We start from the raw sequence: 27,653 nt of genomic DNA, 5'->3' as shown, positions 1-27,653 counted from the left end.
TGCAGCCTCAACCTCCCAAGCTCAAGCAATCCTCCCACCTCAGCTTCCTAAATAGCTGGGACTACAGGCACACACCACCCATAAGTTGCCCAGCTAACTTATTTATTTATTTTTTGTAGAGATGGTGTCTTGCTATATTGCCTAGGCTGGTCTCAAACTTCAGGATTCCAGCAATCCTCCCACCTTGGTTTCCCAAAGTGCTGGAATTACAGGCATGAGCCACCATGCCCAGCCAAAAATTCCCCCTTTTTTTTGTTTTGTCCTGTTTTTAGAGACAGTATCACTCTATTGCCCAGGTTGGAGTGCAGTGGTACAATAATAGCTCACTGCAGCTTCAAACTCCTGGTCTCCTGGGTGGGCCACTTTTCCATAAGAAGTGTGTGCTTTTGAATTTCCTTTCAGTTTCTGCCCTTCACTATCTCTCCTGGTCTTGCTGCTCCCCATCCTAGACCCTAGACAGAGACCTCAAGAAAGGCTCACCCTAGGGGTGGGTTTGGGGAAGCACAGTGACTGGTTCCCCAAGTGCTCAGGAGCCGGAGCTACTATGATTTCAGATCAGGATGGACAAAAAAGCTGAGCCAGAACCCCACCACCTCTTGCCCCTTCTCTCTCCTCCAAGACCCTAGTCAACTCCAAGGGGCAAAGCAAGCCTCACCCAGGGAGGCTGGCCTGGTAACTGTCATCATCAGAGGGGTTCAAGTGCCTGCTTAGCTGCTGGGGGGTTGCTGGGGGCTGCTTAGCTCACGAGGAAGGGTAGCTCTCAGGAGGCCTTCCCCAGCCCCAAACTTCGGTTCACAGAGGTCCTGAGCCCAACATGGGTTGGACACGGCGAGGCCCTTCTCTGTCCCCCTCACCAACCCATTCTGACAGTCTAGCTTCCTCTCCTTTACCCAGGCAGGAATGTGTCCACCCCAGTCAGGACAATAGTTTTAAACTCAGGGCTAAGGGACCTTTATTGGGCTGGGGGAAGGAGATTGGAGGAGGGAGCTACAGAGGGCCCAGCCATGGGGGCTCTGACTCCTACAGATGGCCAGGAGCTGGGCAGCCCAGCCAGTATTGAGCGATGGAGCGTGGGTAGGGAGGGTCCACAGTGTCCACTCGCCGTGTGCGAAGGTTGACTCGGTAGTACTTGTCTGGAAGAGAGGAAAGCAGAGGATGCGTGAGGCCCAGCCTGGCCCTGCCCACTCTTCCCTTGAGAAGAAAGTCTAGAGTCTGTCCCAGAAGGGAGAGTGAACATCCATGATGCAGCTAAGGACTTCTGGCCTGGCTTTCTGTGGTCACTACCTGCAGGCTGTGTTCAGCCCTTGTGCACCAGGGACAGCAAGGAAAACCCAAGCTAGACCAGCTTCAGGGGTGGCAGGGGCTCCTACCTCCAGAGAAGAAGAAGACACTCTGGATGGGTTCACAGGTGGCAGGCACAAGCCAGTCCATCCTGTAGTCATCATAGTTGTTGGCTCCCAAGTTGCTCTCCTCACTGGAGAACAAGGACAGCCACGTGGCGCGGGATGGCCGGCGGGAATTCTGGTCGCGGCCACGGCTGTGGCCTCGGTGTGAACGGTAGCCTTTGCGGTTGCGACGCCTAAACTTTTGCTTCTTGGCCAAGGAGGGGCGGGGTGCCATGCCTGAGATGTAGATGTGGCCAGCCATGGCTGCATCCACTTGCCCTGGCACACCGTGCCAGTCCCGGCTAATGAACTGGGGCTGTCTGGTACCGGCTGTGGCAGGGAAGGGGTGAATGAGAGGTCTTGGGGGTCCGAATCTTGCCCCCTCCAGTAGGGCCATTAGAGTTCATCTGCTGCACCTTGCCCAAAGACACACAGTAGCGAATGGCAGAGCCAGGCCTTTGACTCTCAGTCCAATTCCCTTCCCCCTGTGCTCCCTCCACCATATCACTGGTGTCTCGACCCCACCCCCCCGGGACGCCTAAACTCCTCAGCCATAGCCCCTCCCTCTGCTGGCTGTGCTCTCGGCTGTGCTAGGCAAAGTCCAAGGTGTGGGGTCCAGGTAGAGTCGAGCTTCCCCCAAAAGGTCAACAAAAGCAAAGTCTGGCCTGAGCAAACAGACTTTGATCGATAGCTCCACAACCACAGCCCCCTGCAGCCAGCCTGGCTCTGCCAATACCAAGGGGTTTCAGCCCTTTTGAGGGAGAAGCAAGACTTGCCCTCTCTCCATACCAGAGGTTCTGCCCCAGAAGAGAAGCTCGAAGATGTCCTCCCAGCTGTCCCGCTGCATGATGGCAAAGTGTTCAAACACAGCCGACAGGGAGCTGCCTTCACACTCCTCCTGACTGGGCTGGTGCTGGAACTGGTACTCCCAGTACTGTTTCCCTGAGGAGTGGGGTGGTGGGCATTAGGAGGGCTGGGCCAGGGCGAGACTGGAGATCCCAGAGGCTGTTGAAGTTAGGATCTCCCAGCATGAGGTGGGGGTCGGGGATGGGCACATGCTGAGGCCTGTCCCCAGTGAAGTGTGAAAGGAATCCAAGACTGCTCCACTGCCTGCTCAGTCTCCCACCCACCCCCTGAGTACCCTTGAAGAAGTAGACCCGCTCCCGGCCACTGTAGCTGTGGGCAGGGAGGGCCAAGGCTGCATCCACGTTGTCTGGGATGCCATCGAAGCCATCAGAGATATTTCGGGGGTAATCAGGGTCCAGGATACCATCCTCAAAGCGCCAGTACTGACTACCCTAAGAGGGGGGAAAGTGAAAAGGGTTATGGAGGCTGCTGGCTGGGCACAGAGGCAGAGTCCCTTGCCCTAAGGCAGCCATTCCCAGGTCCAGGTTCACTGCCCAGGACCTGGAGTCTTGGGGCTGCCCTGTGCTCACAGAGCCCCCACCAGGTCCTGCAGGGCCCCGGGTCCAGCCTCCCTGTCCACCCTGTCCCTGGGAGCATAGCTCTCAAACCCTCCCTAGATGCTTTCTACCCTGGCCCACAGCCCCTGGCACCTTGAAGAGGTAGGTCTTCCCCTGACAGTTGATGCGGGTGAAGGCAGCATCGATGGGGCCCTCGATGCCCCAGACATCTTGGATAAGCTTGGGGTACCCAGGCCTCACTGCCTTTTCATCCAGTTCGTAGCAGTACTGCCCTAGAGTGGAAGAGGCGGTGTGAGAGCGGGCACGCTCCTGGGGCAGACCCCCATCCCCAATACCTGTCCTGGATTCACCTCGGAAGGCAAAGAGGGAACCGTTCTTGAGGTCGGTGAAGGCGTCGAAGGGCTTCCCACTGCACAGCTCCTCCTCTGCTGCGGGCTGAGCGCTCCCTGGATGAAGGGTCCCAGGCTTTGGGTCCATCCACTCAGGCTTAGAGGTGCCCACCTCAGGCGCAGGGGCCTCTTCCTCAGGGTTCAGAACAGGTGCCTGCTCAGGATTCCCTTCGGGCTGGGCCTGGAGGTCAGAGGTCAGGGAGGGGCCCCCCAGCTGTTCGTGGACGGTGGCATTGTTTTTCTCCTCACCATCGTCATAGACCGCGTACTCATCCTCCGGCATAGTGAACACATCCCCCCGAGTCACTGCAGAGAGTGGATGGTAGTGAGTCTCCAGCTGCAGGGGGCACCCCAGCCCACCCACCTGGGCTCTGAACACACCTTGGGGCTTGCACTCGGCCACATAGTCTGTGCAGCAGCTCTGGTAGTAAGAGCAGAGCTCGTCACACTGGCACTTCTTGTTGGCGTTGAAGCCCTCAGTGCAGCGGCCCTTGCATGACTCTATGAGAAAGGGGTGTCAGTCGGTGCCACCAAGCCCAGACCACCCTCGCCCTCCCTACATTGACCAGATGGCCACCAACACCCCCCTGTACCTTGGTCAGCCAGAGCAACCCATGCCAGCAGGGCCAGTATGAGAAGGGGTCTCAGGGGTGCCATGGCAGGGCTTCTAGCTCAGTGCCTGGCAAGCTGGGCTCTGATCTCCCTGAAGTCTCCACTCTGATGCCTGAGGAAGGGGGGAGAGGCAGAGACAGGGAGGGAGGGGACTGGAGAAGAGGAACTGCCTTTTCTGCTGCTCTGTTTGCTCAACCTCCAGCCCATCCCCTCTGCCCCCTCCAGCAGCTGCTGCAGCAAAGGTCACATTCCTGGAACACTGGACCTGGGAGAGCTGAGAGATAAGACCTTTGCCAAGCTCAGAATCGTTAGGTCATCGGAAGGGGAATTAGCACCGTGGGTCTGGAGGACAGAAAGAAGGCTCATTGGGCAACAGCTTTATCTCTCTGAGTCTTAGTTCTTTTCAGTAAAATAGGATTAACAAAGCCTTGCCTCATGGGGTGTTGGGAGATTACATGAACTGGAACAGACAAAATGCCCAGTAGCTGGAGCAGCCACAAATTCATTCTCCAAACATGGCTATTGATCCATGATTGTTTGATCAGACATATCCCTGGCTGGGTGCTCATTCGCCATTATTTATTTAGAGCAGGAAAAAGGGAGTGGTAGGAGAGATTGTAAGCACTCTGGGGAATTTTATTTTTTAGCATAAAAGAACAAAGTTTCATTTCTGGGTTCTTCTCTTGGGTGCATCAATCTCCCCAGGCTGGAAATTTGGGTAAATATCAACCCACCGGACTGGATTTAATTTCTGAGTCTTTTCTGAGCAGGCCACTCCCTGTCCCCAGCCTCAGTCTCCCCATCTGTAAAGAGTGGGCTTGTTCAACACACTTTTAGACTCTCAAGAGAAATATGATCCCTTTACCTGGAAAATGCCCACTGGCATGAAACACCTGATTTTGTGCCCAATTTCAGGTGCCCACAGAACTTCTGAAATCCTCCCATCACCTGAAAAAAGTGATCCTGAGATTTTAGCTGACTTTTTCTGTTCTATAATCAGAGGGGACTGTGATTTTGCCCAATCTCTTCCTCATGGGCTTCAGTGGAGTCAGCTGTGGAATGGAACATCAATTCCCACCCCATAGGCATGTTGTAAGGTTTCGCTGAGAAACAGCCATAAAAGGGCCTTAAGAGTTATGATGATTGTTTTAACCACTTAGTAGGGAGGGGGCACCCAGCGGTGTTGCTCCCACGTACAGGTATCACGCGGGGCGGGGAGGCGGGGCGGAGAACGGAGACCGTCCTCTCATTCTCCACCCCCTTCCTCCAAGTCCAGCGCAGGGGGAGGCGGCTGCGACTGACTGAGGGGCTAGGGAACGCTGGCCAGGGGCGTGGGCGTGGCTGGGGACGGCTTGGGGGTGGGGCTGCGCAGGAGGCTGGAGGAGCCCCGCGCGACCCAGAGGCGGGGCGTCGGCCCCGGGACCGCTGTGGCTCCGGGGCGTGGCTGCTGCCGAGCATCTCCCAGCTCAGCCGAGCCCCTGCCCAGGCCACGCTTTGTTCCAGCCGCCGCCTCCTCTACCCTCCGGCGTCCGGAGCCATCCCTCGCCTCCTCGCTCTCTCCTTTCGCCCACTCCTTGCATCTGGGCCTGCATCACCTTTGCCAACCGCTCCCCCGATCCTGCCGACACTCCTCCCCCAAACTTCTGACCGGCACCCTTGCCTGGTACCCTTCTCTCCGTTCCTCCCCCTCCATCTTCTTTCCCCGACCCCTCTCGGGTCCCTCTTTTCCCAAAACCGGGGTCTCTCCTCGCAGCCCCAGCCTCCAGGCCGGGGATGTCCCCCGCGGCCCCGCGCCCATGGTCCTGACGCTGCTCCTCTCCGCCTACAAGCTGTGTCGCTTCTTCGCCATGTCGGGCCCACGGCCGGGCGCCGAGCGGCTGGCGGTGCCTGGGCCGGATGGGGGCGGTGGCACGGGCCCATGGTGGGCTGCGGGCGGCCGCGGGCCCCGCGAAGTGTCGCCGGGGGCAGGCACCGAGGTGCAGGACGCCCTGGAGCGCGCGCTGCCGGAGCTGCAGCAGGCCTTGTCCGCGCTGAAGCAGGCGGGCGGCGCGCGGTCCGTGGGCGCCGGTCTGGCCGAGGTCTTCCAACTGGTGGAGGAGGCCTGGCTGCTGCCGGCCGTGGGCCGCGAGGTAGCCCAGGGTCTGTGCGACGCCATCCGCCTGGACGGCGGCCTCGACCTGCTGTTGCGGCTGCTGCAGGCGCCGGAGTTGGAGACGCGTGTGCAGGCCGCGCGCCTGCTGGAGCAGATCCTGGTGGCTGAGAACCGGTGAGCGCGCCAGGCCGGGGTTGGGAGAGCGCCGCGTGGTATGGACAGTCAAGCGCCTGCGTTCCTGTGTGCCTCGCGCCGTGCCTTTGCCTCCCTCACCTCTCTGCCTGCCTACACTACATCTCTGTTAGGGATCAGCCTGTCTGTTTCACAGATAAGGAAACTGAGGCTTGGGAAAGTTTAGTGACTTGCTCAGTGGGTCACAGTGAACTAAGATTTGCTCCCAGGGCTAGTGGGGTGAGGAATGGAGTTACAGGACAGGAGTCCGTCCCTGGCTCTATGGATGGAGATGGCATCCTGTTGCCAATTCTCCCTCTCCCCCGCCCCCCAAGCCCACAGCTCTCCTTCCCACCGGCTTAGGTTCCCTTCTATGACACCTTCTCTCGCCATCATCCCATCCCCCTCCCAATGGGAGAAGAAGGGAAACACAATGCTCAGAAAAGAGGGAGGGAGACCTCTCCTTTCCCTCCTCCCCAGGCTGTAAGGCGTGCTGGCCTGAGGCTGCTTACTCCCTTCTTGCCGCCCCAATCCAACTTCTGCTCCATCCTTCATTCTGGTTCTTGTAACAGGCCAGACATGACCTCATTCTGCAGCTGCTGATGGGAAACAGTTTGCTGGGAGGCATGGGTGGGGGAAGAGGACACGGGTTGCAGAGCCCGGCGGGGACCAGGCAGAGTGTGTGTTCTCTCCCTTCACCCCACTTAGCACCAAGATGCCGCAACAGGGTCAAACAGAGGCCTGGTTGCCACTCTTGCATGTCTCTTGGGAGCTCTCCTGGAGTATGAAGACCTCCAAGGACTCACTTTCCCTCCCTTCTGATGCCAGAGCAGACCAAGCTGTCACACCCCAGTCTCATGCTGAAGTCTCCAGCTTCTCAAGCTTAGAAGAGTTTTGGGAAGAGTCACTTTCAGCTCATGCAGCTCTCACAAGTGTGAAGAGAGTGGGTTGGGGGTGTTTTCCTTGCCATTTTCAAAAAGAAAGAAATTACCTTGTGATTGGTGGAAAGATACAACTCTCAAAAATGCATGTATTAAGCAATTTAGGTTGGGAGACCAAGATAGGGTTCTGCTTATTTGGCAAGCCATTAACCTCCCATCTGACATCCATTGCCATGATGGGGATAGGCCATGAATTTGGAGGGGGTAGCAAACAAAATATGTGCTCACTGGGTGTGGTGGGGTCAAGGCTGGTAGGTGTGCCCTGCAGGCTTGCTATGTGGAGTCGGGTAGCTATAACTACAATCCCTGGAGAGTGAGTACAGCCAGCACTCACACAGGAGAGGAGGGCTGCAAGATGCAAACAGTACTGCTATACCTCAAGGTTAAAAATGACAATTCTCACCTGGTTCAGAGTTACCGAGAGAAGAGTCACTAACCAGTGTCCCTGGTCCCAAGAAACATTACGCTGATCTCTTCAGGACCAAGGACAGAGCACAACGTGCGTGGTTGCTATCACAATACTTCCAAGGCAGGGTCCCTGCCAGGCCCATGGCTCACGCCTGTAATCCCAGCACTATGGGAGGCCCAGGCGGGTGGATCATCTGAGGTCAGGAGTTCGAGACCAGCCTGACCAACATGGTGAAACCCTGTCTCTACTAAAAAAATACAAAAATTAGCTGGGCATGGTGGCGGGCAACTGTAATCCCAGCTACTGGGGAGACTGAGGCAGAAGAATCGCATAGAACCCGGGAGGCGGAGGTTGCAGGGAGCCGAGATTGTGCCATTGCACTTCACCCCATGCTGGGTGACAGAGCAAGACTCGTCTCAAAAAGAAAAAAAAAAAAAAGGCACTGTCTGTAATCCTAGCACTTTGGGAGGCCAAGGCAGGCAGATCACCTGAGGTCAAGTGAAACACAAAAATTAGCCAGGCATGGTGGTGGTGCGTGGTGTGCGCCTGTAACCCCAGCTACTCTGGAGGCTGAGGCAGGAGAATTGCTGGAAGTCGGCAGGCAGAGGCTGCAGTGAGCTGAGATCGCGCCACTGCACTCCAGCCTTGGCAACAGAGTGAGACTCCATCTCAAAAGAAAAAAGAAGGGGAGGGTCCCTGCACCCCTTGTAGGCTGCATGAGAATGGGGCTGGAAAGAAGAGAAGGGGAGTGACACACTGCGAATTTGTTTATGAAACTTTTTTCTCCTTCACCAACCAAGCCCCCACTGCCTCATCTCAAAGAAGGCTCTTCTGGGCAAGCATGGTGGCTCATGCCTATAATCCCAGCACTTTGGGAAGCTGAGGTGGGTGGATCACTTGAGACCAGGAGTTCAAGACCAGCCTGGGCAACATGGCGAAAACCCATCTCTACAAAAAATACACAGATTAGCCAGGCGTGATGGCATGCACCTGCAGTCCCAGCTACTCAGGAGGCTGAGGTGGGAGGATGGCTTCAGCCCAGAAGGCGGAGGTCACAATGAGCTGAGATCATGCCACTGCTTTCCAGCCTCAGCGACAGAGCCAGACCTTGTCAAAAAAAAAGCAAAAAAACAAAAAAAAACCTTATTCCATCAGTGTGCCTACCCCTTTTTGCCACTTCCCTCTTGCTTTCTTCTTCTCAGGATGCTATTGCACCCGTTGCCAAGGAGCCTAGGTCACAGTTTTCCTGACTTCCAACCACCAGAAGTCCAACAGAATATGGCTCTTCAAATCTGGCCCCACAACACCCAGTGAGGGCCATGTATGACTGCTAGCCCTCTATATTCGCAGGCCACCCCCTTCAGGGGATCTTAATGAAGCTATCCTCAGAGTAGTTAAATGGCTTTCCCAGAAATATTCAATGAATAAATGGAGGAGACAGGTTTTTAAAATCACAGAAAGGCGGCCAGGAGCAGTGTCTCATGCCTGTAATCCCAGCACTTTGGGAGGCCTAGGCGGGCAGATTGCCTGAGGTCAGGAGTTCGAGACCACTCTGGCCAACATGGTGAAACCCCGTCTCTACTAAAAATACAAAAAAATTAGCTGGGCGTGATGACGTGCGCCTGTATTCCCAGCTACTCCGGAGGCTGAGGCAGGGGAATTGCTTGAACCAGGGAGGTGGAGGTTGCAGTGAGCCGAGATCGTGCCACTGCACTCCAGCCTGGGCAAGAGCGAGACTCCATCTAAAAAAAAAAAAAAAAAAAAAAATCACGAAAGCCATTGCACATAAATTCAAAAAAGTGGAAAAGCACACAAAAGGTATACAGTTAAAAGTTATCCTCAGCCAGGCGTGGTGGCTCATGCCTGTAATCTCAGAACTTTAGGAGGCTGAGGCAGAAGGATTACTTGATCCCAGGAGTTTGATTGAGACCAGCCTGAGCAGCATAGTGAGAGCCCTGTCTCAATTCTTTAAAATTAAATTTAAAAATTTTTTAAAGTTCTTCTCAACCAGACCCCCTCTCTGGAGATAAACCACTATAACAAGTTTCTTGTATATCCTTCTAGAGAGAGTCTCTGCATATACAGGCATTTGCATGTATATTATATAGACATGTTTGCAATATATATACAATCTTCCCCTCCTTTGGAGCTGGGATTTGAATCCAGACCTGTGTAATTCTAAAATATGTGCCCATTTCACCAGACCCACAGCCTCTCAGACCACAGAAGAACTGGGAGCTGGGTGAGTAGTTATCACAAGAGTGCAGCACAGTTCCACTCTGTAAAGGTGCCAGGTGCGTAGGGAAAAGTGAGGGCTGGGGCATCAGGAGACTCAAAATAAAGTCCTGGCTCTGAATTGATATGTTCCTGAGCAAGTCCTTCCCTTCACTGGGCCTCAGGTAAGTCCTCTGAAAATGAGAGTGTTGGCTGGCCAGGCGCGGTGGCTCACGCCTGTAATCTCAGCACTTTGGGAAGCCAAGGCAGGCGAATCGTTTGAGGTTAGGAGTTCGAGACCACCTGGCCAACATGGTAAAACTCTGTCTCTACTAAAAATCCAAAAAAATAAAAATAAAAATGAACCAGGCGTGGTGGTACATGCCTGTAATCCCAGCTACTTGGGAGGCTCAGACATAAGAATCAGTTGCACCCAGGAGGTGGAGGTTGCAGCGAGCTGAGATTGTGCCACTGCACTCCAGCCTGGGTGACAGAGTGAGATCCTGTCAAAAAAAAAAGAAAGAAAAGAAAAAGAAAATGAGGGTGTTGGATTAGATAATTTCTTTCTTTCTTTTTTTTGTTTTTGTTTTTTGTAGAGACGGGGTCTTTCTGTGTTGCCCAGGCTGGTCTCAAACTCCTGGACTCAAGCAATCCTACTGCCTTGGCCTCCCAAAGTACTGGAATTACAGACATGAGCCACTGCATTCAGCCAGATTACATAATTTTCTTACTTTATTTTATTTTTCATTTTTTGCGATGGATTCTCCCTCTATCGCCCAGGCTGGAGTGCAGTGGCACGATCTTGGCTCACTGCAACCTCTGCCTCCCAGGCTCAAGTGATTCTCATGCCTCAGCCTCCTGAGTAGCTGGGATTACAGGCACCTGCTACCACGCCCAGTTAGTTTTTGCATTTTTAATAGAGATGGAGTTTCACCATGTTGGCCAGGCTGATCTCGAACTCCTGACCTCAAGTGATCTGCCCACCTCGGCCTCCCAAAGTGTTGGGATTACAGGCGTGAGATACCATGCCTGGCCACATTAGATATTTCTTAAGCACATCCTGGCTCTTATATTCTAGGCATTTATGTAGTCAGATGTCTAGAAACGCAAAGTGAAGGTGAAGGATCTTGAACTCGAGACAGGCAGATCTGGGTTCAAATCTCAGCTGTGCCTCTCAGAAGCTGTGTGACTCTGGGCATGTCATGTAACCTCTCTGAGTTTTGGTTTTCTCATTGGTAAAAGGAATAACTGGGCCAGGCGAGGTGGTTCACGCCTGTATTCCCAGCGCTTTGGGAGGCCGAAGTGGGATGATTGCTTGAGCCCAGGAGTTTGAGACCAGCCTGGCAATATAATGGGATCCTGGCTCTACAAAGTAAAACAAAACAAAACGAAAAAATTAACCAGACATGGTGGTACATGCCTGTAGTCCCAGCTACTCAGGTGGCTGAGTTGGGAGGATGAATTTAACCTAGGTGGCCAAGGCTGCAGTGAGCTGTGAGCTTATGGCATGTTCCAGACTCAGCTAGGTTCTGCAGTGGACACAAAATCACATGCACTATGGTCACTGTGGTGCCCTTTGGGCAAGGACTCCACTGCTGGCTGGGCCTCTACCTCTTTGGCAATAATGTCACCTGTGGAGGACATCACCTTTTTTTTTTTTTAGACGGAGTCTCACTATGTCACCCAGGCTGGAGAGCAGTGGTATAACCTCGGCTCACTGCAACCTCTGCCTCCTGGGTTCAAGTGATTCTCCTGCCTCAGCCTCCTGAGTAGCTGGGATTACAAGCGCACACCACTACACCTGGCTAATTTTTGTAATTTTAGTAGAGACGGGGTTTCACCATGTTGGCCAGGCTGGTCTCGAACTCCTGACCTCAAGTGATCCTCCTGCCTCAGCCTCTCAAAGTGCTGGGATTACAGGCATAAGGCACCGCACCCGGCCATCTGTGGAAGACATCATTTGTGGAGGTCAGTAAGGCAGGAAGCCTGAACCTCTCCCAGGATGTGGCAACTCTCCCACCTGCTCAGCGGGCCTCCAAGTTCTCTCTGTTGGATCTGTCCTCTCCACCACAGCCAGAGTGACTTTTCTAAAACCCAAATATGGCCAGGCCACTCCCCTCCCTGGTAGTTTTCAGTGGCTTCTCTTTGACATCAAGATAAAATACAAATGCCTTGAGGTGCCTCAAAAGGCCCCCAGGTCCGATCTCTTTTCACACTCTCCCCTTGAATCTTCTGCCTCAGCCATGGAAGTGTGGGCAGCTCCCCAAGCGCACCAGCTCTCCAACACCTCCAACTCTTTGCATACACCTGTGCCTGAAGTGCAATCTCTCCTTCTCCTCCTGACTAATGCCCACACTATTCTCTTGCCCTAACTCCATAGGGAACCACTCAATATATCTAATGTGTATCTTTCTATCGGTGTTCTGCTAAAATCTTTAAATCCTTATTCTTGGTTTTGTGTGCATGTATTTTTAATGTATATAAATAGTGCTGTGTCACATAGCACATTCTATTTCTTACTTTTTCCCACTCAGTGTTGGGTTTTGTTGGTTTTTTTGTTTGTTTGTTTGTTTGTTTGTTTTGAGACAGGATCTTGCTCTGATGCTCAGGCTGGAGTGCAGTGGCCCAATCACGACTCGCCGTAGCCTCAACCTACTGGGCTCAAACTATCATCCTGCCTCAGCCTCTCAGGTAGCTGGGACTACAGGCCTGTGCCACCATACATGGCTAATTTTTTGATTTTGTAGAGACAGGGTTTTGCTACGTTGCCCAGGCTATGTCGTCCAGGTTCATGTTGCTGTGTTATCACCTGCTCAGTCACTTGGACCTCCCCCCAAATCCTACAGAGTAGGCACCTGCCCATGTCACCTGACTCTTCCCAAGCTTGATACTGATTGCCTCCAGCTTCCTCACACTACAAATGACACTGCAGTGAACATCCTTGTCTAAGTGCTCTTGTCTATCTATATGACAATCTCTTTGGGAGAGGTTGCCTGTATTGTTCAGCTTCTGATTTTGCCCATCTAACAGGTGTAATGTGGTAGCTGGTTTTCTGTTTGTTTTCTGCCAGTGAACATTTTATTCAAGGTATGTGTGTGGAGAGTGGTCAGGGACAAAGGAGAGTGGGAATGGCCTTTGAAATAAAATAAAATGATTTAGGTGAAGAAACTCTAGGAAAGGGTGGGCCGGGCGCGGTGGCTCACGCTTGTAATCCCAGCACTTTGAGAGGCCGAGGCGGGCGGATCACGAGGTCAGGAGATCGAGACCACGGTGAAACCCCGTCTCTACTAAAAATACAAAAAAATTAGCCGGGTGTGGTGGCGGGCACCTGTAGTCCCAGCTACTCGGAGAGGCTGAGGCAGGAGAATGGCGGGAACCCGGGAGGCGGAGCTTGCAGTGAGCCGAGATCGCGTCACTGCACTCCAGCCTGAGTGACAGAGCGAGACTCCGTCTCAAAAAAAAAAAAAAAAAAAGAAACTCTAGGAAAGGGTAATTTTCTCCATTTAGATCTTTTTTTTTTTTTTTTTTTTTTTTTTTTTTGAGATGGAATCTCGCTCTGTCACCCAGGCTGGAGTGCAGTGGCGCCATCTCGGCTCACTGCAAGCTCCGCCTCCTGGGCTCACGCAATTCTCCTGCCTCAGCCTCCTGAGTAGCTGGGACTACAGGCACCCGCCACCACACCCAGCTAATTTTTTGTATTTTTAGTAGGGACAGGGTTTCACGATGTTAGCCAAGATGGTCTCAATCTCCTGACTTTGTGATCCGCCTGCCTCGGCCTACCAAAGTGCTGGGATTACAGGCGTGAGCCACCGCGCCTGGCCTAGATCATTTTAAGAAAAAAAATGACAGATAAGGTTTCTGGTCTATGGAACTAACAAACAAGTAGACTATTAATATAATATCAGATATTAAATGCCCTGAAGACAATAAAATAAGGTAATGAGTTAGAAAGTGATGGGGAAAAGCCTTTAGATTGGGTGATTGGAAGGAAGTAACATTTGAGCAGACACTGGAATGACGAACCATGAAGAGGATTTTGTTGAAGAACATTTCAGGTAGCAATAGCTATTGTTTTAATTTTCGTTTCTCTGATTACTAATGAGTTAGAGCATCTCTTTATCTGGTTGTTCAAATTTTGGATTTCCTCTTGTCAATTGCCTGTTTATGTCCTTTGCCCATTTTCTTTTGAATTTATTGCCTTTTTCTTCTTTATTTGAATATTTGCTGATATATTCTACATATAAACCCCTCACTGATTTTTTTTCTTTTCCTTTTTTTTCCGTCTCTCTTTTTTTTTTCTTTTGACACAGGGTCTCACTTTGTTGTCCAGGATGGTCTCAAGTGAACCTCCCACCTTGGCCTTCATGTGCCAGGCATTGTGCCAAGCATTCTACAGGCATGAGCCACCTTGCCCAGCCTGGTCTTATATTTTCCCTTTTTGGTTTTAGACATTGCAATACCTCTGGCATTCTTTCTATTCCTCAAACACGTCAGCTCCTCTGCCCTCAGGCCTTCATCCTTGCTCCTCTCTCTGCCTGTTATGCTCCTCCCAGATATTTGCACACAGGGATTTCTTCACATTAAGCTCTTAGATGTCACCTCTTCCCACATACCCCTCCTCTCGGCACACTCCATTACATCATCCTGTTTTGCTAGCGCCAAGGCCCTATCACTACGATCTGGTTCGCTCGTTGTTTTCTTATCTATGTCTTCCGCCATCGCCCTGAGGATAAGCTCCGGCCAGTCTCAGTTAAACCTCAGCCCCTAGTGCAGTGCCTGGCACAGGGGAGGTCCTCAGGAAACATCAGTTGAATGAATGAATAGATGTGCCCCAGTCATGGGCCACGGAGTGAGGAAAAGGCAAGGGTAAGAGTGCTGTGCTTCAAGTGACACTTCAAATTAGGACAAGTTAATATTTGTTGAGTTTTTACCATGTGCCAGGCATTGTGCCAAGCACTCTATAAGGCTTATCTCGGCTGGGCGCAGTGGCTCACGCCTGTAATCCCAGCACTTTGGGAGGCCGAGGTGGGCGGATCACGAGGTCAGGAGATCAAGACCATCCTGGCTAACACAGTGAAACCCTGTCTCTACTAAAAATACAAAAAATTAGCCGGGCATGTGGCGGGCGCCTGTAGTCCCAACTACTTGGGAGGCTGAGGCAAGAGAATGGCGTGAACCCAGGAGGCGGAGCTTTCAGTGATCTGAGATCGCGCCACTGCACTCCAGCCTGGGTGACAGAGCGAGACTCCGTCTCAAAGAAAAAAAAAAAAGCTTATCTCATTAGTCCTGATAATAATCCTATGAGGCAGGTATTTCTATTTTCTATTTATGAGATAAGGAAAGCAAGGTAGAGAGATAAAGGAAGCTGCCCAAAGGTCTCCTTTATCCCAGTTAGAAAACGGGCTGAGAAGAAACCAGGACCCAGGGGGATCAGCTCCTGAGCTGAAGCTCTTAGCCACCACACATACTGCCTCTCAAGGGGAGGAGGAAGGGGGAGAATGGCTGCGGCCAGAATGGAGCACCCTTAGAATCCGAGAAGTGGGGTCCTCCCAGGGGAGCAGGTGAGGGTGGGGAGCAGGGAGGGGAATGCTCTCCCCTATATGAGGCCGGTGACGCCCAGAAAGGGTTAGTGACCAGGCCCCAAACGGGCAAGCCAAGCTCCCCAAGCTGCGGCAATTCCACCGTCTCCTTCCACTTTCACTGGGCAGAGACCGCGTGGCGCGCATTGGGCTGGGCGTGATCCTGAACCTGGCGAAGGAGCGCGAACCCGTTGAGCTGGCGCGAAGCGTGGCAGGCATCTTGGAGCACATGTTCAAGCACTCGGAGGAGACGTGCCAGAGGCTGGTGGCGGCCGGCGGCCTGGACGCGGTGCTGTATTGGTGTCGCCGCACTGACCCCGCGCTGCTGCGCCACTGCGCGCTGGCGCTGGGCAACTGCGCGCTGCACGGGGGCCAGGCGGTGCAGCGGCGCATGGTGGAGAAGCGCGCAGCCGAGTGGCTCTTCCCGCTCGCCTTCTCCAAGGAGGACGAGCTGCTTCGGCTGCACGCCTGCCTCGCAGTAGCGGTGTTGGCGACTAACAAGGAGGTGGAGCGCGAGGTGGAGCGCTCGGGCACGCTGGCGCTCGTGGAGCCGCTTGTGGCCTCACTGGACCCTGGCCGCTTCGCCCGCTGTCTGGTGGACGCTAGCGACACAAGCCAGGGCCGCGGGCCCGACGACCTGCAGCGCCTCGTACCGCTGCTCGACTCTAACCGCTTGGAGGCGCAGTGCATCGGAGCTTTCTACCTCTGCGCCGAGGCTGCCATCAAAAGCCTGCAAGGCAAGACCAAGGTGGGTGCAGATGTGGGTTGGGTGGATCAGGGGTTAGAGAGCCTTTGGGAAGGTTTCCCAGAGGAAGTCACATTCAACCGGGTCTTGAAATACACATCAGAATTAGGTGAAGCAAGACAAAGGAGGAGGGGGCCAATCATTTTGGCCTTGAAGGCAAGACCCGAAGTTTGGACTTGGTTTGGGGGGCAAGAGGAAGACACTAAGAAGCTTTTAAGCAAGGGGACACTTGTGTTTTACAAAGATCATCCTAGCTGCTGTGTGGAATGGGGCTTGGCAAGGGTGAGGATGGAGGCAAGGCAACCCAATAAAAAACTATGACTTGTAGGGGTGGGCATTGGGGGAAGGGGGAGACAGGGATGCCAGTGGCAGAGAGCAGATTCAAGGGATGTTTAAGAGATGGAGTTAGCACTTGGTGGCTGGGAGAAGGAGAGAGAGGAGCTAAGGATGACTCCTGGCCCTGAATGTAGGCAATGAATAAGGTGAACTGGGTGAGAGACAAGTGGAAGTGGGGAAGGGGAAGAAAGTGACTTCTGCAGGACATATGGAGTTTGAGATGCCTGAGAGATGCCCAGCTGGGGAGCTTCAGTGGGTAGTGTAGACTTTTGAGTCTGAAGTCAAGATGGCTGTTAGAGACAGAGGCCTGGGGCTTGGGACAGGACATCAGTGTGTCAGCCAGATAACCCACATCAGAGTCCCAAGGGGTCCTCATGTCCAGGGTCTAATCCACCAATGACCTTTGCCCACTGCTTTAACTTGCTGTGTGACCTTGAGCACCTGGCTTCCCCTCTCTAGGCCTCTATCTGGGCCTCATTTTTATCCTCTGGGAAATTCAATGAATTGGACCACAGCAGCAGTTCTTACCCTGGGTGTGGGATAGTTTTAGCACCACAAGTTTGTGGATTGTACTTTTTGGAAACAGAGTTCTACTATATTGCCTAGGCTGGCATCAAACTCTCAGGCTCCAAGCGATCCTCTCTGCCTCAGCCTCCCAAGTAGCTGGGACTACAAGCACGCACCACATCGCCCAGCTGGGCTTTGTTTTTAAGATATTACAGGTTGAAGATTCTCCCTACAATGTCACTCTCTCTTCTTTGCATTTTTCTGTGGATACTTGGAGGTTGGTGATAGCTGGTGCACAGAGATGTGGTGCATACCCCATGGCCCACCTTGTCTGTAACCCAGCTGTCATCTGGGGGTGCTCAAAGGAGTGTGTCTTACAGATGATTTTCACCCATCGTGTGTGTCCCTACAGATCAAAAAGAGACTGCTGGCTGGGTGAGGTGGTTAATGCCTGTAATCCCAGCACTTTGGGAGGCCGAGGCAGGTGGATCACTTGAGGTCAGGAGTTCAAGACCAGCCTGGACAACATGGTGAAACTCTGTCTCTACTAAAAATACAAAAATCAGCTGGGCATGGTGGCAGGTGCCTGTAATCCCAGCTACTCAGGAGGCTGAGGCAGAAGAATCACAAGAACCTGGGAGGCAGAGGTTACAGTGAGCCAGAATCGCACCACTGCACTCCAGCCTGGGCTACAAAGTGAGGCTCCATCTCAAAAAAGAAAAAGAAAAAGGAGGCTGCTATGTTAGGCGGGTCTCTGGGGCCTCTTTCAACATTCAGTGTTCTAGGAACTTCTGATTCTTCTCTCTGCACTCCAGAGCTGGGTCAGGGAGGACTTGCTCTACAAGGCAGGTCATTCTGCTTAGGGAAAAGGGTCTTAAAGGAAGTAGGGAGTGAAGACCCCAAGGATTGGATCTGGGCCGCAACCATGATCACCAGCCTGTCACCTGTTTCCCATTGAGGCCAAGTGAGTGTAGTTCAACAAAGACATCTCGAGTCCAACTCTGTCCTTCATAGTGCCAGATGCAGGTTTCCAGTAGTGACTAAGACATGTCCTCAGATTATACTCCAGTGGAAGTTGCATTGTCAAGCAGTGACAGTGGCATTCAGAGTGTGGTATAAGTCCTCGTTGGAGGTGTGGGCCAGGATGTGGGGGAATCACAGCAGGCTGCATGAAGGCGGTGCCAATCAATTTGGATTCTGGTGGATGAGTAGGGTTTCCGTGGAGTGGGAGGATTCCCATGAGCAGACTGGAAGAACTAAGGGTTTGGAAACATAGTGGGCCAAGACCCAAAGGTGTGAAAGCCTTGGAATGTGTGCGTGTGTGTGTGTGTGAAGTGTTAGTGGAAGGCGAGGTGAACTGGGAGTGATGGGCAGCTGCACTGTGCCCTGCCTGGCGCTATGCTGAGAGCTCAACTTTATTCCAGGGCCGGTGGATGCTGTAGAAGGGATATAAAGGAAGGATAGGCCCCTCTGCCCCCAACCCATCCGAGTCAGGACCTGGTCAAGAATTGAGAGAACTTCAGGAGGGGGAATCCGCAGGGCCCATGACTTAGTGGCTGAAGGCGGGGCCAGGGCAGATGGAGGAAATTTGAGTTGTGAGAAGAGACAAGGAGAGGGACTGGGCACGTGTGGGGGCACCTGGAGAGGTGGTGGAACCTACAGCCCTCCCCTCACTCCCTCCCTAGGTGTTCAGCGACATCGGCGCCATCCAGAGCCTGAAACGCCTGGTTTCCTACTCCACCAATGGCACTAAGTCGGCGCTGGCCAAGCGCGCGCTGCGCCTGCTGGGCGAGGAGGTGCCACGGCCCATCCTGCCCTCCGTGCCCAGCTGGAAGGAGGCCGAGGTCCAGACGTGGCTGCAGCAGATCGGTTTCTCCAAGTACTGCGAGAACTTCCGGGTAGAGTCGCGGGGGGTACGCCTCCCCCGAGTCAGAGCGGGCGCCCTGTGCACAGGGACTGCCTTCCCTCCCGGCCTCGCACTCCCGTGGCGCCGGGGTGGCTTTTGGGGGCGGGAAGCCTGTACGCAGCCACCGTTGCGGTCACTCGGCTCTGATCTAGGTCCCATCCGCCTCCTCCACGCCATCTCCAGTTCCTTCCCTTGCATCTTGTGCTCGAGGTCCGAGGGCGGAGTAGCAGAGCCCTTCCTGACACCCGATTCCTCCCCCAGGAGCAGCAGGTGGATGGCGACCTGCTTCTGCGGCTCACGGAGGAGGAACTCCAGACCGACCTGGGCATGAAATCGGGCATCACCCGCAAGAGGTACGGAGCCTCCTGCCCTCCGGACCCCAGCTAGGTCTAAATAAACGCCCCCTCGCCCGCAGCCCGTCCGAGTCTGGACCTCAGCGTCTTCTCCTCCGTGGGGTGCAGGTTCTTTAGGGAGCTCACGGAGCTCAAGACCTTCGCCAACTATTCTACGTGCGATCGCAGCAACCTGGCCGACTGGCTGGGCAGCCTGGACCCGCGCTTCCGCCAGTACACCTACGGCCTGGTCAGCTGCGGCCTGGACCGCTCCCTGCTGCACCGCGTGTCTGACCAGCAGCTGCTGGAAGACTGCGGCATCCACCTGGGCGTGCACCGCGCCCGCATCCTCACGGCGGCCAGAGGTCAGCCCGCCCGCCCGGGACCCCGCCCCAGCCCCAGCCCCAGCCCCAGCCCCGGCCGCGGCCGCGGCCCCGGAAGGGTGAGGGGAGACACGGGGCGGAGCCTTCCAGCCTCACCGTGGATTGATTGATCACAAACGTGGGTCACACTGGGCTCTGAGGATGCAAAGATGAATACGTTGCACTTTGCCTCAAGAAGTTCCCAGTCTGAGGTGGGTAGGCTGTGGGAGGAAGGAGGGTATTAAACAGGCAGGTGGCCCCGGCAGGAAGCTACCCAGGTGGACTCCAGTGGGAGCACAGAGGAAGCTCAGCCCACCCCATCCACCCAGGTCTAGATTTCAGAGAAGACAGGATGCCTGACCATATCTTGAGAGATGCACTGGCGGGGAGGGGTAGCAACAGGAAGGGCAGCCCAGGCAGAGGCAGCGGCCGATGGAGAGTCCATGCAGTGGGGTGTAGGCGGGAAGGGTGTGCGTGTGTGTGTTATCCTATTGGTCAACAGCTTACAAAATTTGGGTCTAGAGGTGGTTTAGAGTGAATTCTAGGCCTGTAGCCACCCTCCTTATTTACTAATTTATTTTAACTTACTAATTTACTACTTAGCTAATCTTTATTGTCAATTACAAGGTACTCTGTTTGGTTTTTAAGATACTATCCCATCAATCTCTACATTGATGCTATGCAATGAGTGTTCAGTTTTTAAAATCAGCCTTAAAGAACTCTTGAAAGAATAAAAAGAGGAGTAAGTGTCCAGTTTCAGGGCCGGGCACCGTGGCTCATGCCCGTAATTCTAGGACTTTGGGAGGCCAAGGCAGGCGGATCACTCAAGTCCAGGAGTTTGAGACCAACCTGGGCAACATGGTGAAAGCCCGTGTCTACTAAAAGCACAAAAAAATACAAAAAATTAGCTGGGTATGGTGGCGCATACCTATAGTCCCAGCTACTTGGGAGGCTGAGGTGGGAGGATCACCTGAGCCCAGGAAGTTAAGGCTGCAGTGAACTGTGATCAGGTCACTACACTCCATCCAGCCTGGGCAGCAGGAGTGAGACCCTATCTCAAAAAAGAAAAAAAGTATCAGTTTGAGGAGTTCTGAAAGACATCTGTGTGACCCCCACCCCCACCCCCACCATCATCATTAAAGACATAGAATATTTCCATCATGGGTGTTCCTTTTAAAGATAATGAAACTAACATTTAAAGAATTCAAATACATTTCCCACGGTCATAAAAGTCATTAGATGGCAAAACTGGGACTTGAGCCCTTGTCTTTCTGCTTCATAAACAAACAAATGTTGTCTATGAGGGTTATGTCTAAATATTATAAGAAGATGAATTCTTTTCATTTTATCCTTTCATTCAGCAATTACAGACTAAGCACCCACAAGACACAAGGGACCGAGCTTTGGCTGCATTCTAATGCTTCAACCAAAGCAGGTTGGCTTTTATTATTTTTACATTGCAGCTCCCATTAAAACTTCAAGATTTCATTTTTATTTTAATTAATTAATTTGAGACAAGGTCTCATTCCCTCACCCAGGCTGGAGTGCAGTGGCGCAGTCACAACCCACTGAAGCCTCAGTCTCCCGGGCTCAAGTGATTCTCCCACCTCACCTCCCAAGTAGCTGGGACCACAGGTGCGCAACACCACACCCAACTAATTTTTGTATTTTTTGTAGAGACAGGGTTTCACCGTGTTGCCCAGGCTGTTCTCAAACTCCTGGCCTCAAGCAATCCTCCCAACTTAGCCTCCCAAAGTGTTGAGATTGTGGGCATGGGCCACCGCACCTGGTGCAGGATTTCATTTTTAAACAACAGGAAAATCTTAGGGCAAAAATAGCTTACAAAAAATAGTTTGTATAGTGAGTAGGGAGCTATGCATAGTTTTTAAGTGGGAGGAGTGACATGCTCAGATTTGGGTTTTAGAAAGATGTTCTGGTAGCTGTGGCATATGGACTACACTGGGCAATTATTTTCTTTTCTTTTCTTTTTTCTTTTTTTTTTTTTAGACAGCGTCTCACTCTGTCACCCAGGCTAGAGTGCGGTGGTGCATTCTTGGCTCACTGCAACCTCTGCCTCCTGGGTTCAAGTGATTCTTGTGCCTCGGCCTCCCAAGTAGCTGGATTACAGACATGTGCCACCATGCCTGGATAATTTTTTGTATTTTTTGTGAAGACGGGGTTTCACCATATTGGCCAGGCTGGTCTCGAACTCCTGGCCTCAAGTAATCCACCCACCTTGGCCCCCCGAAGTGCTGGGATTACAGGTGTGGGCCACCGCGCCCGGCCTAGACTGGGCAATCCTAGCTGGGTTTGGGGAGGCCATTGAGGAGGCTGGCATTGGAAACCTGAGCCAGGGAAGGGCCCGGAGGCTGGAGTCCGGGATATTTAGTGGGTAGAATCCTCAGAATGCGGTGCCTGGCGCTTGGCACTGAGCATGGCTCCAGAGGAGCAGAGTGCTGTCTGTTTTACTCACTGCTGAATCTCAAGGACTGAAGATAGTCCTGGCACACAGCAAGCGCTTAGGAAGTATTTGTTGAATAAATTAAATGGGAGGCAGGAGTTGAGGCTGATACCCAGGTGTCTGGCTTTGGTGGGAAATAGGGAAGAAGGAATGAGGGGGAGATTCGGGGTGTGTTGAATTTGGAGTGATTGTGGGCAGCTGGCTGTGCAGGTCCAGAGAGAGGTCAGGGCTGGAAGTGCATGCATATCAATGTCCCTAGAACACAGTGCCTGCCTCCTAAGAGGAACCCAACAATAACATGACCTTCCTTCTGTAGGCCCCATTTCTCCTTTTTGGGGCAGGCCACCCTTCCCAGGCTGGGCTGAGAGGGCTGGGTGGACTGGGGACTAAGTCCACAAGGGATGATATACCTGACAGTGAGTGATGCGGAGGGGCCACCCTCACCATGCTGCCTATTGCCCACTTCAGAAATGCTACACTCCCCGCTGCCCTGTACTGGTGGCAAACCCAGTGGGGACACTCCAGATGTCTTCATCAGCTACCGCCGGAACTCAGGTTCCCAGCTGGCCAGGTGAGGAGGGGCGGGCAGGCAGCGGCGGGGCATGGGGACAAGGCTGTGGCACTGACACAAGACCTACTTGCAGCCTCCTGAAGGTGCACCTGCAGCTGCATGGCTTCAGTGTCTTCATTGATGTGGAGAAGCTGGAAGCAGGCAAGTTTGAGGACAAACTCATCCAGAGTGTCATGGGTGCCCGCAACTTTGTGCTGGTGCTGTCACCTGGAGCACTGGACAAGTGCATGCAAGACCATGACTGCAAGGATTGGGTGCATAAGGTAGGTGCCCGTCTATGCCTCTGCAGTCCCAGCATTGGCCCGTGGTCCAGAAGATAGGGTCGTCTTCTATTCCTTCTTGTCTGCACATCGCAGCACACTTAGCCCTGAAGCACCTCCTTGGCCCAGCTGGAAGTCAGGAACCACAGCTCTGACTGTAGTAGGACTTTAGCAAACCACAAGGGACAAGAGACTAGGCTTTGGCTCTCTGAGCCTCAGTTTTCTTATCTGCACAATGGGGTAACTTACCTGTTCCACTCACCTTGTAGAACTGTTGTGAGGATCAGAGAGAGATAAAAATGCTTTGAAAAATAACTTCCATGAGAGACAGGAGAGCATAGCGACAGGCAGAATGGAATAGTTGTTGAGAGCTCAAAACTGAGAGTTTGAATCCTGGCTCTGGCCTCGGGCAAGTTACTTAACCCCAATAAGCTTCGTATTTATTACTGGAAAGAGGGTATAATAATAGTATCTAACTCCCTAGAACATTGTTATAAGGATTAAAAAAGCTAAAATTTGTGAAGTGCTTAGCAGAATGGCTGGCACATAGTAACTGCTCAATAATGGTAGCAATTATTATTATTAATATAATTATTATAACTACTATATCTGTTTAATTCATCATTGTATTTTCAGTGCCTGACACGTTGTAGGAACTTATTGAATACTAACAGAATGCATGGATGGATAGATCCATATTGCATCTTCAGGTTATTAATCATTAATCGGTCAGTAGGAATTGGAGTTGGGGCTGAGGGATGCAGTAGTCATCTGAGAGACAGGATGAGACAAGCAGTCAACTCAGAGACAAGAATATGCCCACGGGGCCGGGCACAGTGGTTCACACCTGTAATCCCAGCACTTTGGGAGGCTGAGGCAGGAGGATCACTTGAGGTCAGGAGTTCAAGACTAGCCTGGGCAACATGGTGAAACCTTGTCTCTACTAAAAATTACAAAAATTAGCCGGGCATGGTGGCACACACCTGTAATCCCAGCTATTCAGGAGACTGAGGCAGGGGAATCGCTTGGGCCCAGAAGGCGGAGATCACACCACTGCACTCCAGCTTGGGCAACAGAGTGGGACCCTGTCTCAAAATGACTAGATCGCATACAAGTTGGTGTAAATGCTGAGCCAGGTAAGCAAACCTCTTGCTTGCCACGGGGATTTGGAGAAGGGAGAGAGCATCAAGGTGTCAACAAAAAGAGTCAAACTCTATGAACGACCATGGCCTGTGACACAGCCCTCAGGAGACCCTGAGAACACGCGCCCAAAGTGGTCAGGGCACAGTCTGGTTTTATACATTTTTGGGAGACACGAGACATCAATCAGTACATTTAAGATGTACATTGGTTTGGTTCAGAAAGGCAGGACAGCTCAAAGCAGGGGCTTCCAGGCTATAGGTAAATTTTAAATTTTTCTGGTTGATAATTAGTTGAGTTTATCTGAAGACCTGGGATCAATAGAAAGGAAATGTTTAGGTTAAGATAAAGGGTTGTGGAGACCAAGTTTTACTGTGCAGAGGAAGTTCTGAGGGCAGACTTCAGAGGGAGTAGGTTATAAAATGTTTCTTATCAGACTTAAAAGGGTGCCTGGCTCTTTGTTGATTATCTCCTGAGTCTAGAAAGAAAAAGAAAAAAATGGGGGGGAAGGGGATTCTCTATAGAATGTGGCTTTTTCCCACAAGAGACAAACTTGCGGAGCAATTTCAAGATATGGCAGGGAAATATATTTGGGGTTAAAATATTTTTATTTTGGCCGGGCACGGTGGCTCACGCTTGTAATCCCAGCACTTTGGGAGGCCGAGGCGGGCAGATCACAAGGTCAGGAGATCAAGACCATGGTGAAACCCCGTCTCTACTAAAAATACAAAAAAAATTAGCCGGGCGTGGTGGCAGGCACCTGTAGTCCCAGCTACTCGGAGAGGCTGAGGCAGGAGAATGGCGTGAACCCGGGAGGCGGAGCTTGCAGTGAGCCGAGATTGCACCACTGCACTCCAGCCTGGGCGACAGAGCGAGACTCCGTCTCAAAAAAAAAAAAGTCTGGGTAAGTGGAAGAGAAGGCATGCCAGGCCATGGTAACAGCATGAGCAAAGGAATAAAGGTAGGGAGGAGAACAGTGCTGAAAGCCCACATACATCTTAGGTACTGCTTTCTCCATATCACAGATGAAGAAACTGAGGCTCGGAAAAGTAGAATAATTTTCCCCTGGCTGCACTACTAGTGTAGAAGTCAGAAAAGCTAGGCTTCAAATTCCATCTATCTGACTCCAAAGCTCATCACTTTCCCAAGATCCACACTGCATTCTATGGCACAGATCTGAGGGGGTGTGAGGGGAGGTGATGGGGTAGCACTGGATTCAGTTGACACCAGAGATGATTGTCTGTATCTCTTCACAACTCCACATCCAGTGATGTCATGTTGGTAGCTTGACATCAGCCATGGTGGGAGTATACACCAAGGAAATTGGCAACCACTACAAATCAAAGTTTTGTTTGTTTGGTTGATTGGCTGGTTGGGTTTTCTTCCCCCATGAATAGCTAGTTATTATAAAGTTACCAGCACGCCACTGGCTGGATAAAAACTATGGATACCAGGTAAAGGAGTGTCTAAAGGCAGGAGAAGACCTGTGCTTAAAGCACTGGAAATCAAGGAGCCCATGAAGGAGAAGATGCCGGGGCAGTGGGCTTTAGGATGAAGGCTCTGACACCGGAATGCAGTCCACATGGAGTGTGGAGTCAAGTCCCAGAGGCAGGAGAGGCTGAGTACTAGGCCTGGTTTGGGGAGGGGCACTGGGCCAGGTGAGCATCCAGGAAGAACATGGCTGATAACCTACAGCAGGTGGCAGGCAGCCTTTTGAGAGAAAGACAAGAGTGTCTGTGAGCTCCATGAGACTTCAGACCTTGCCTCATTCATTTGTGTCCCTGGTGCCTAAAACCATGCACGGTACAAAGGAGGCTCTATGCGATTGCACCAAAAAAAAAAAAAAAAAAGAGAGAGGCTGTAGAGGAGTTTATAGAACAATTGAATCAATGATTAAGCAGACAAGTGATACTGATGAAGCTGAGATGCCATGCCTGGGAGAGCCATACATATCTAGTAGATTTAACAGCTTAGAGGACTTGACTCCATTTTTTTTTTCTTCCAGTAGGGTTTTGCTATGTCACCCAGGCTGGTCTCGAACTCCTGAGCTCAAGCCTGGAGTTCAGTGCCTGTCTCAGCCTCCCAGAGTTCTGAGATTAGAGGCATGAGCCACTGTGCCCAGCCAGAGGACTTGACTCTAATTGTTTTCGTTCTCAACCAACTAGGTGATCCTGAACAAACTATTATCCCTTTCTTTTATGTATTATTATTATTATTATTATTATTATTATTATTTTGAGATGCAGTCTTGCTCTATCACCAGGCTGGAGTACAGTGGTGAGATCTCGGTCAGCTCACTGCAACCTCCGCCTCCCAGGTTCAAGTGATTCCCCTGCCTCAGCCTCCTGAGTAGCTGGGACTACAGGCACACGCCACCATGTCCGGCTAATTTATATATATATATTTTTTAGCAGAGACGGGGTTTCACCATCTTGGCCAAGATGGTCTCGATTTCCTGACCTCGTGATCCGCCCGCCTTGGCCTCCCAAAGTGCCGGGATTACAGGCATGAGTCACCGCACCCGGCCGCCCTTTTCCCTTTCTTGGCCAGCCTCTGAATCTGTGCGATGAACAATTTGTACTGTCTTTGGTTTTGTGTAGTTCTGGATGAAACAAATATCTAAAGATTTCCAGATAAACTGCTGCAGGGTCAGGATTCATTCCAATGCTCAGCAGAGAGGCAGCAGGGCTTGGCTGAAACAGCCTGGACTTGGACTCTCGAGGCTTGCGTCAGAGGACGGGCCCCTCGTGGGCGGGGCGTATGTGTGGCTTAGGACGAAATCCCTTCCTCTCTGGGCTTTTTTCTCTCCATCTGTAAAATGGAGCGGCTCCCCAGGAAGCCAGTCAAGGACGAAGTTACGCATGTTCTGTCCCCAGAAAGGCTCCACTTCCCAAGAATGCTTGGCACCCCTTGTCGTCCCAGCAGATGGCAAAGAGGTGGGAGGAGCCTTTGTCTTGGACCCGCCCCAGAGGCGCAGTCATCCCTCTTTGGTTGTTTCTGGTGCTAATTGCCTCTGGTTCTAAAACTCCTTTCCCTGAAGCCACATTAGTGGGTAATCAATATGGAAAACCACAAGTGAACTGCACTCAAGAAAGTAAAATCCCTTTGGTTCCCTTTTGAGAGGAAGAAAAACATTCAATAAGCACTTATGGAACCCGATTAATAGCAAATAATTCCTCAGAATAACGCTTTGAGGTAGGTTTTATTATCCCCACTTTACAGAAGAGGAAATAATAACACCTATTACGTATTAAGCATACACTGTATGCTAAGCGCTGTTCTAATTACTTGCCATGGAATGTTGTGCTTATTCCATGGAACAATCTTGATGATAGGGACTATCATTAGTCCATTATATATTAGAAAACAAAGGAACGGGTATGGTAGTGCAGGCCTGTGATCCCAACACTTTGGGATGCTAAGGTGGGAGGATCACTTGAGGCCAGGAGTTTGAGACCAGCCTGGGCAACATGGTGAAACCCCATCTCTACTAAAAAATACAAAAAATTAGCCGGACATGGTGGCACATGCCTGTGGTCCCAGCTACTTGGGAGGCTGAGGTGGGAGGATGGCTTGAGCCCAGGAGGTTGAGGCTGCAGTGAGCCTTGATGGTGCCACTGCCCTCCAGCCTGGGCAAAAAGTGAGATCCTGTTCCCCTGCCCCCCGCCAAAAAAAAAAAAGAAAGAAAGAAAAGAGAAAACAGAGACTTTGAGAACCTATTATTTTTGCCTCAGGTCGTAGAGCCTGTATCAGAGACTCAATGCGAACCCTGATTTGATGATTCCAGAGTGCAGCCCTAACTGCTGTGCTATGTTTT

At 52.0% G+C, this 27,653-nt stretch overlaps 2 protein-coding genes across 6 annotated transcripts in view; one reads left to right on the top strand and one right to left on the bottom strand.

Annotated features, from left to right (window-relative positions):
* Positions 1-927: 927 nt before the first annotated feature.
* On the bottom strand, positions 928-7,663 carry VTN (vitronectin). Its single transcript, XM_030799694.1, has 9 exons — positions 6,586-7,663; positions 3,792-3,922; positions 3,580-3,699; positions 3,160-3,504; positions 2,942-3,081; positions 2,527-2,683; positions 2,175-2,327; positions 1,371-1,715; positions 928-1,133 (listed from the first exon to the last, which is right to left on the bottom strand). The coding sequence occupies exons 2-9, from the start codon at positions 3,853-3,855 to the stop codon at positions 1,021-1,023; spliced, it is 1,437 nt and encodes a 478-aa protein (XP_030655554.1). The 5' UTR covers positions 3,856-3,922; positions 6,586-7,663; the 3' UTR covers positions 928-1,020.
* Positions 5,241-27,653, top strand: part of SARM1 (sterile alpha and TIR motif containing 1) — a 35,493-nt gene continuing 13,080 nt past the window's right edge. For 3 of the 5 annotated variants that reach the window (XM_030799689.1, XM_030799693.1, XM_030799691.1), the window contains exons 1-7: positions 5,577-6,076; positions 15,346-15,964; positions 18,490-18,717; positions 18,972-19,063; positions 19,172-19,407; positions 22,334-22,436; positions 22,510-22,699. In XM_030799689.1, the coding sequence (XP_030655549.1) occupies positions 5,607-6,076; positions 15,346-15,964; positions 18,490-18,717; positions 18,972-19,063; positions 19,172-19,407; positions 22,334-22,436; positions 22,510-22,699 (1,938 nt within the window). In that variant the 5' untranslated portion in view covers positions 5,577-5,606. Of the gene's footprint in view, positions 6,077-15,345; positions 15,965-18,489; positions 18,718-18,971; positions 19,064-19,171; positions 19,408-22,333; positions 22,437-22,509; positions 22,700-27,653 lie in introns of all 5 variants that reach the window. The other 2 variants (XM_030799692.1, XM_030799690.1) reach the window with 2 other exon arrangements.

Source organism: Nomascus leucogenys, chromosome 19, assembly GCF_006542625.1.
Source record: "Nomascus leucogenys isolate Asia chromosome 19, Asia_NLE_v1, whole genome shotgun sequence".
NCBI classification, from domain to species: domain Eukaryota; kingdom Metazoa; phylum Chordata; class Mammalia; order Primates; family Hylobatidae; genus Nomascus; species Nomascus leucogenys.
Note: the sequence above shows the minus strand (reverse complement) of the source record. Positions and strands in the feature narration are given on the sequence as shown.

What these genes read in the sequence shown, in the direction of transcription:
- VTN (XM_030799694.1), bottom strand. Translation starts at nt 3,855, where the DNA reads ATGGCACCCCTGAGACCCCTTCTCATACTGGCCCTGCTGGCATGGGTT. An exon ending in GGTTGCTCTGGCTGACCAAG is followed by an intron (nt 3,700 to 3,791) that starts GTACAGGGGGGT and finishes CCTTTCTCATAG; the next exon opens with AGTCATGCAAGGGCCGCTGC. An exon ending in TTCCCTCTTTGCCTTCCGAG is followed by an intron (nt 3,082 to 3,159) that starts GTGAATCCAGGA and finishes CTTCCACTCTAG; the next exon opens with GGCAGTACTGCTACGAACTG.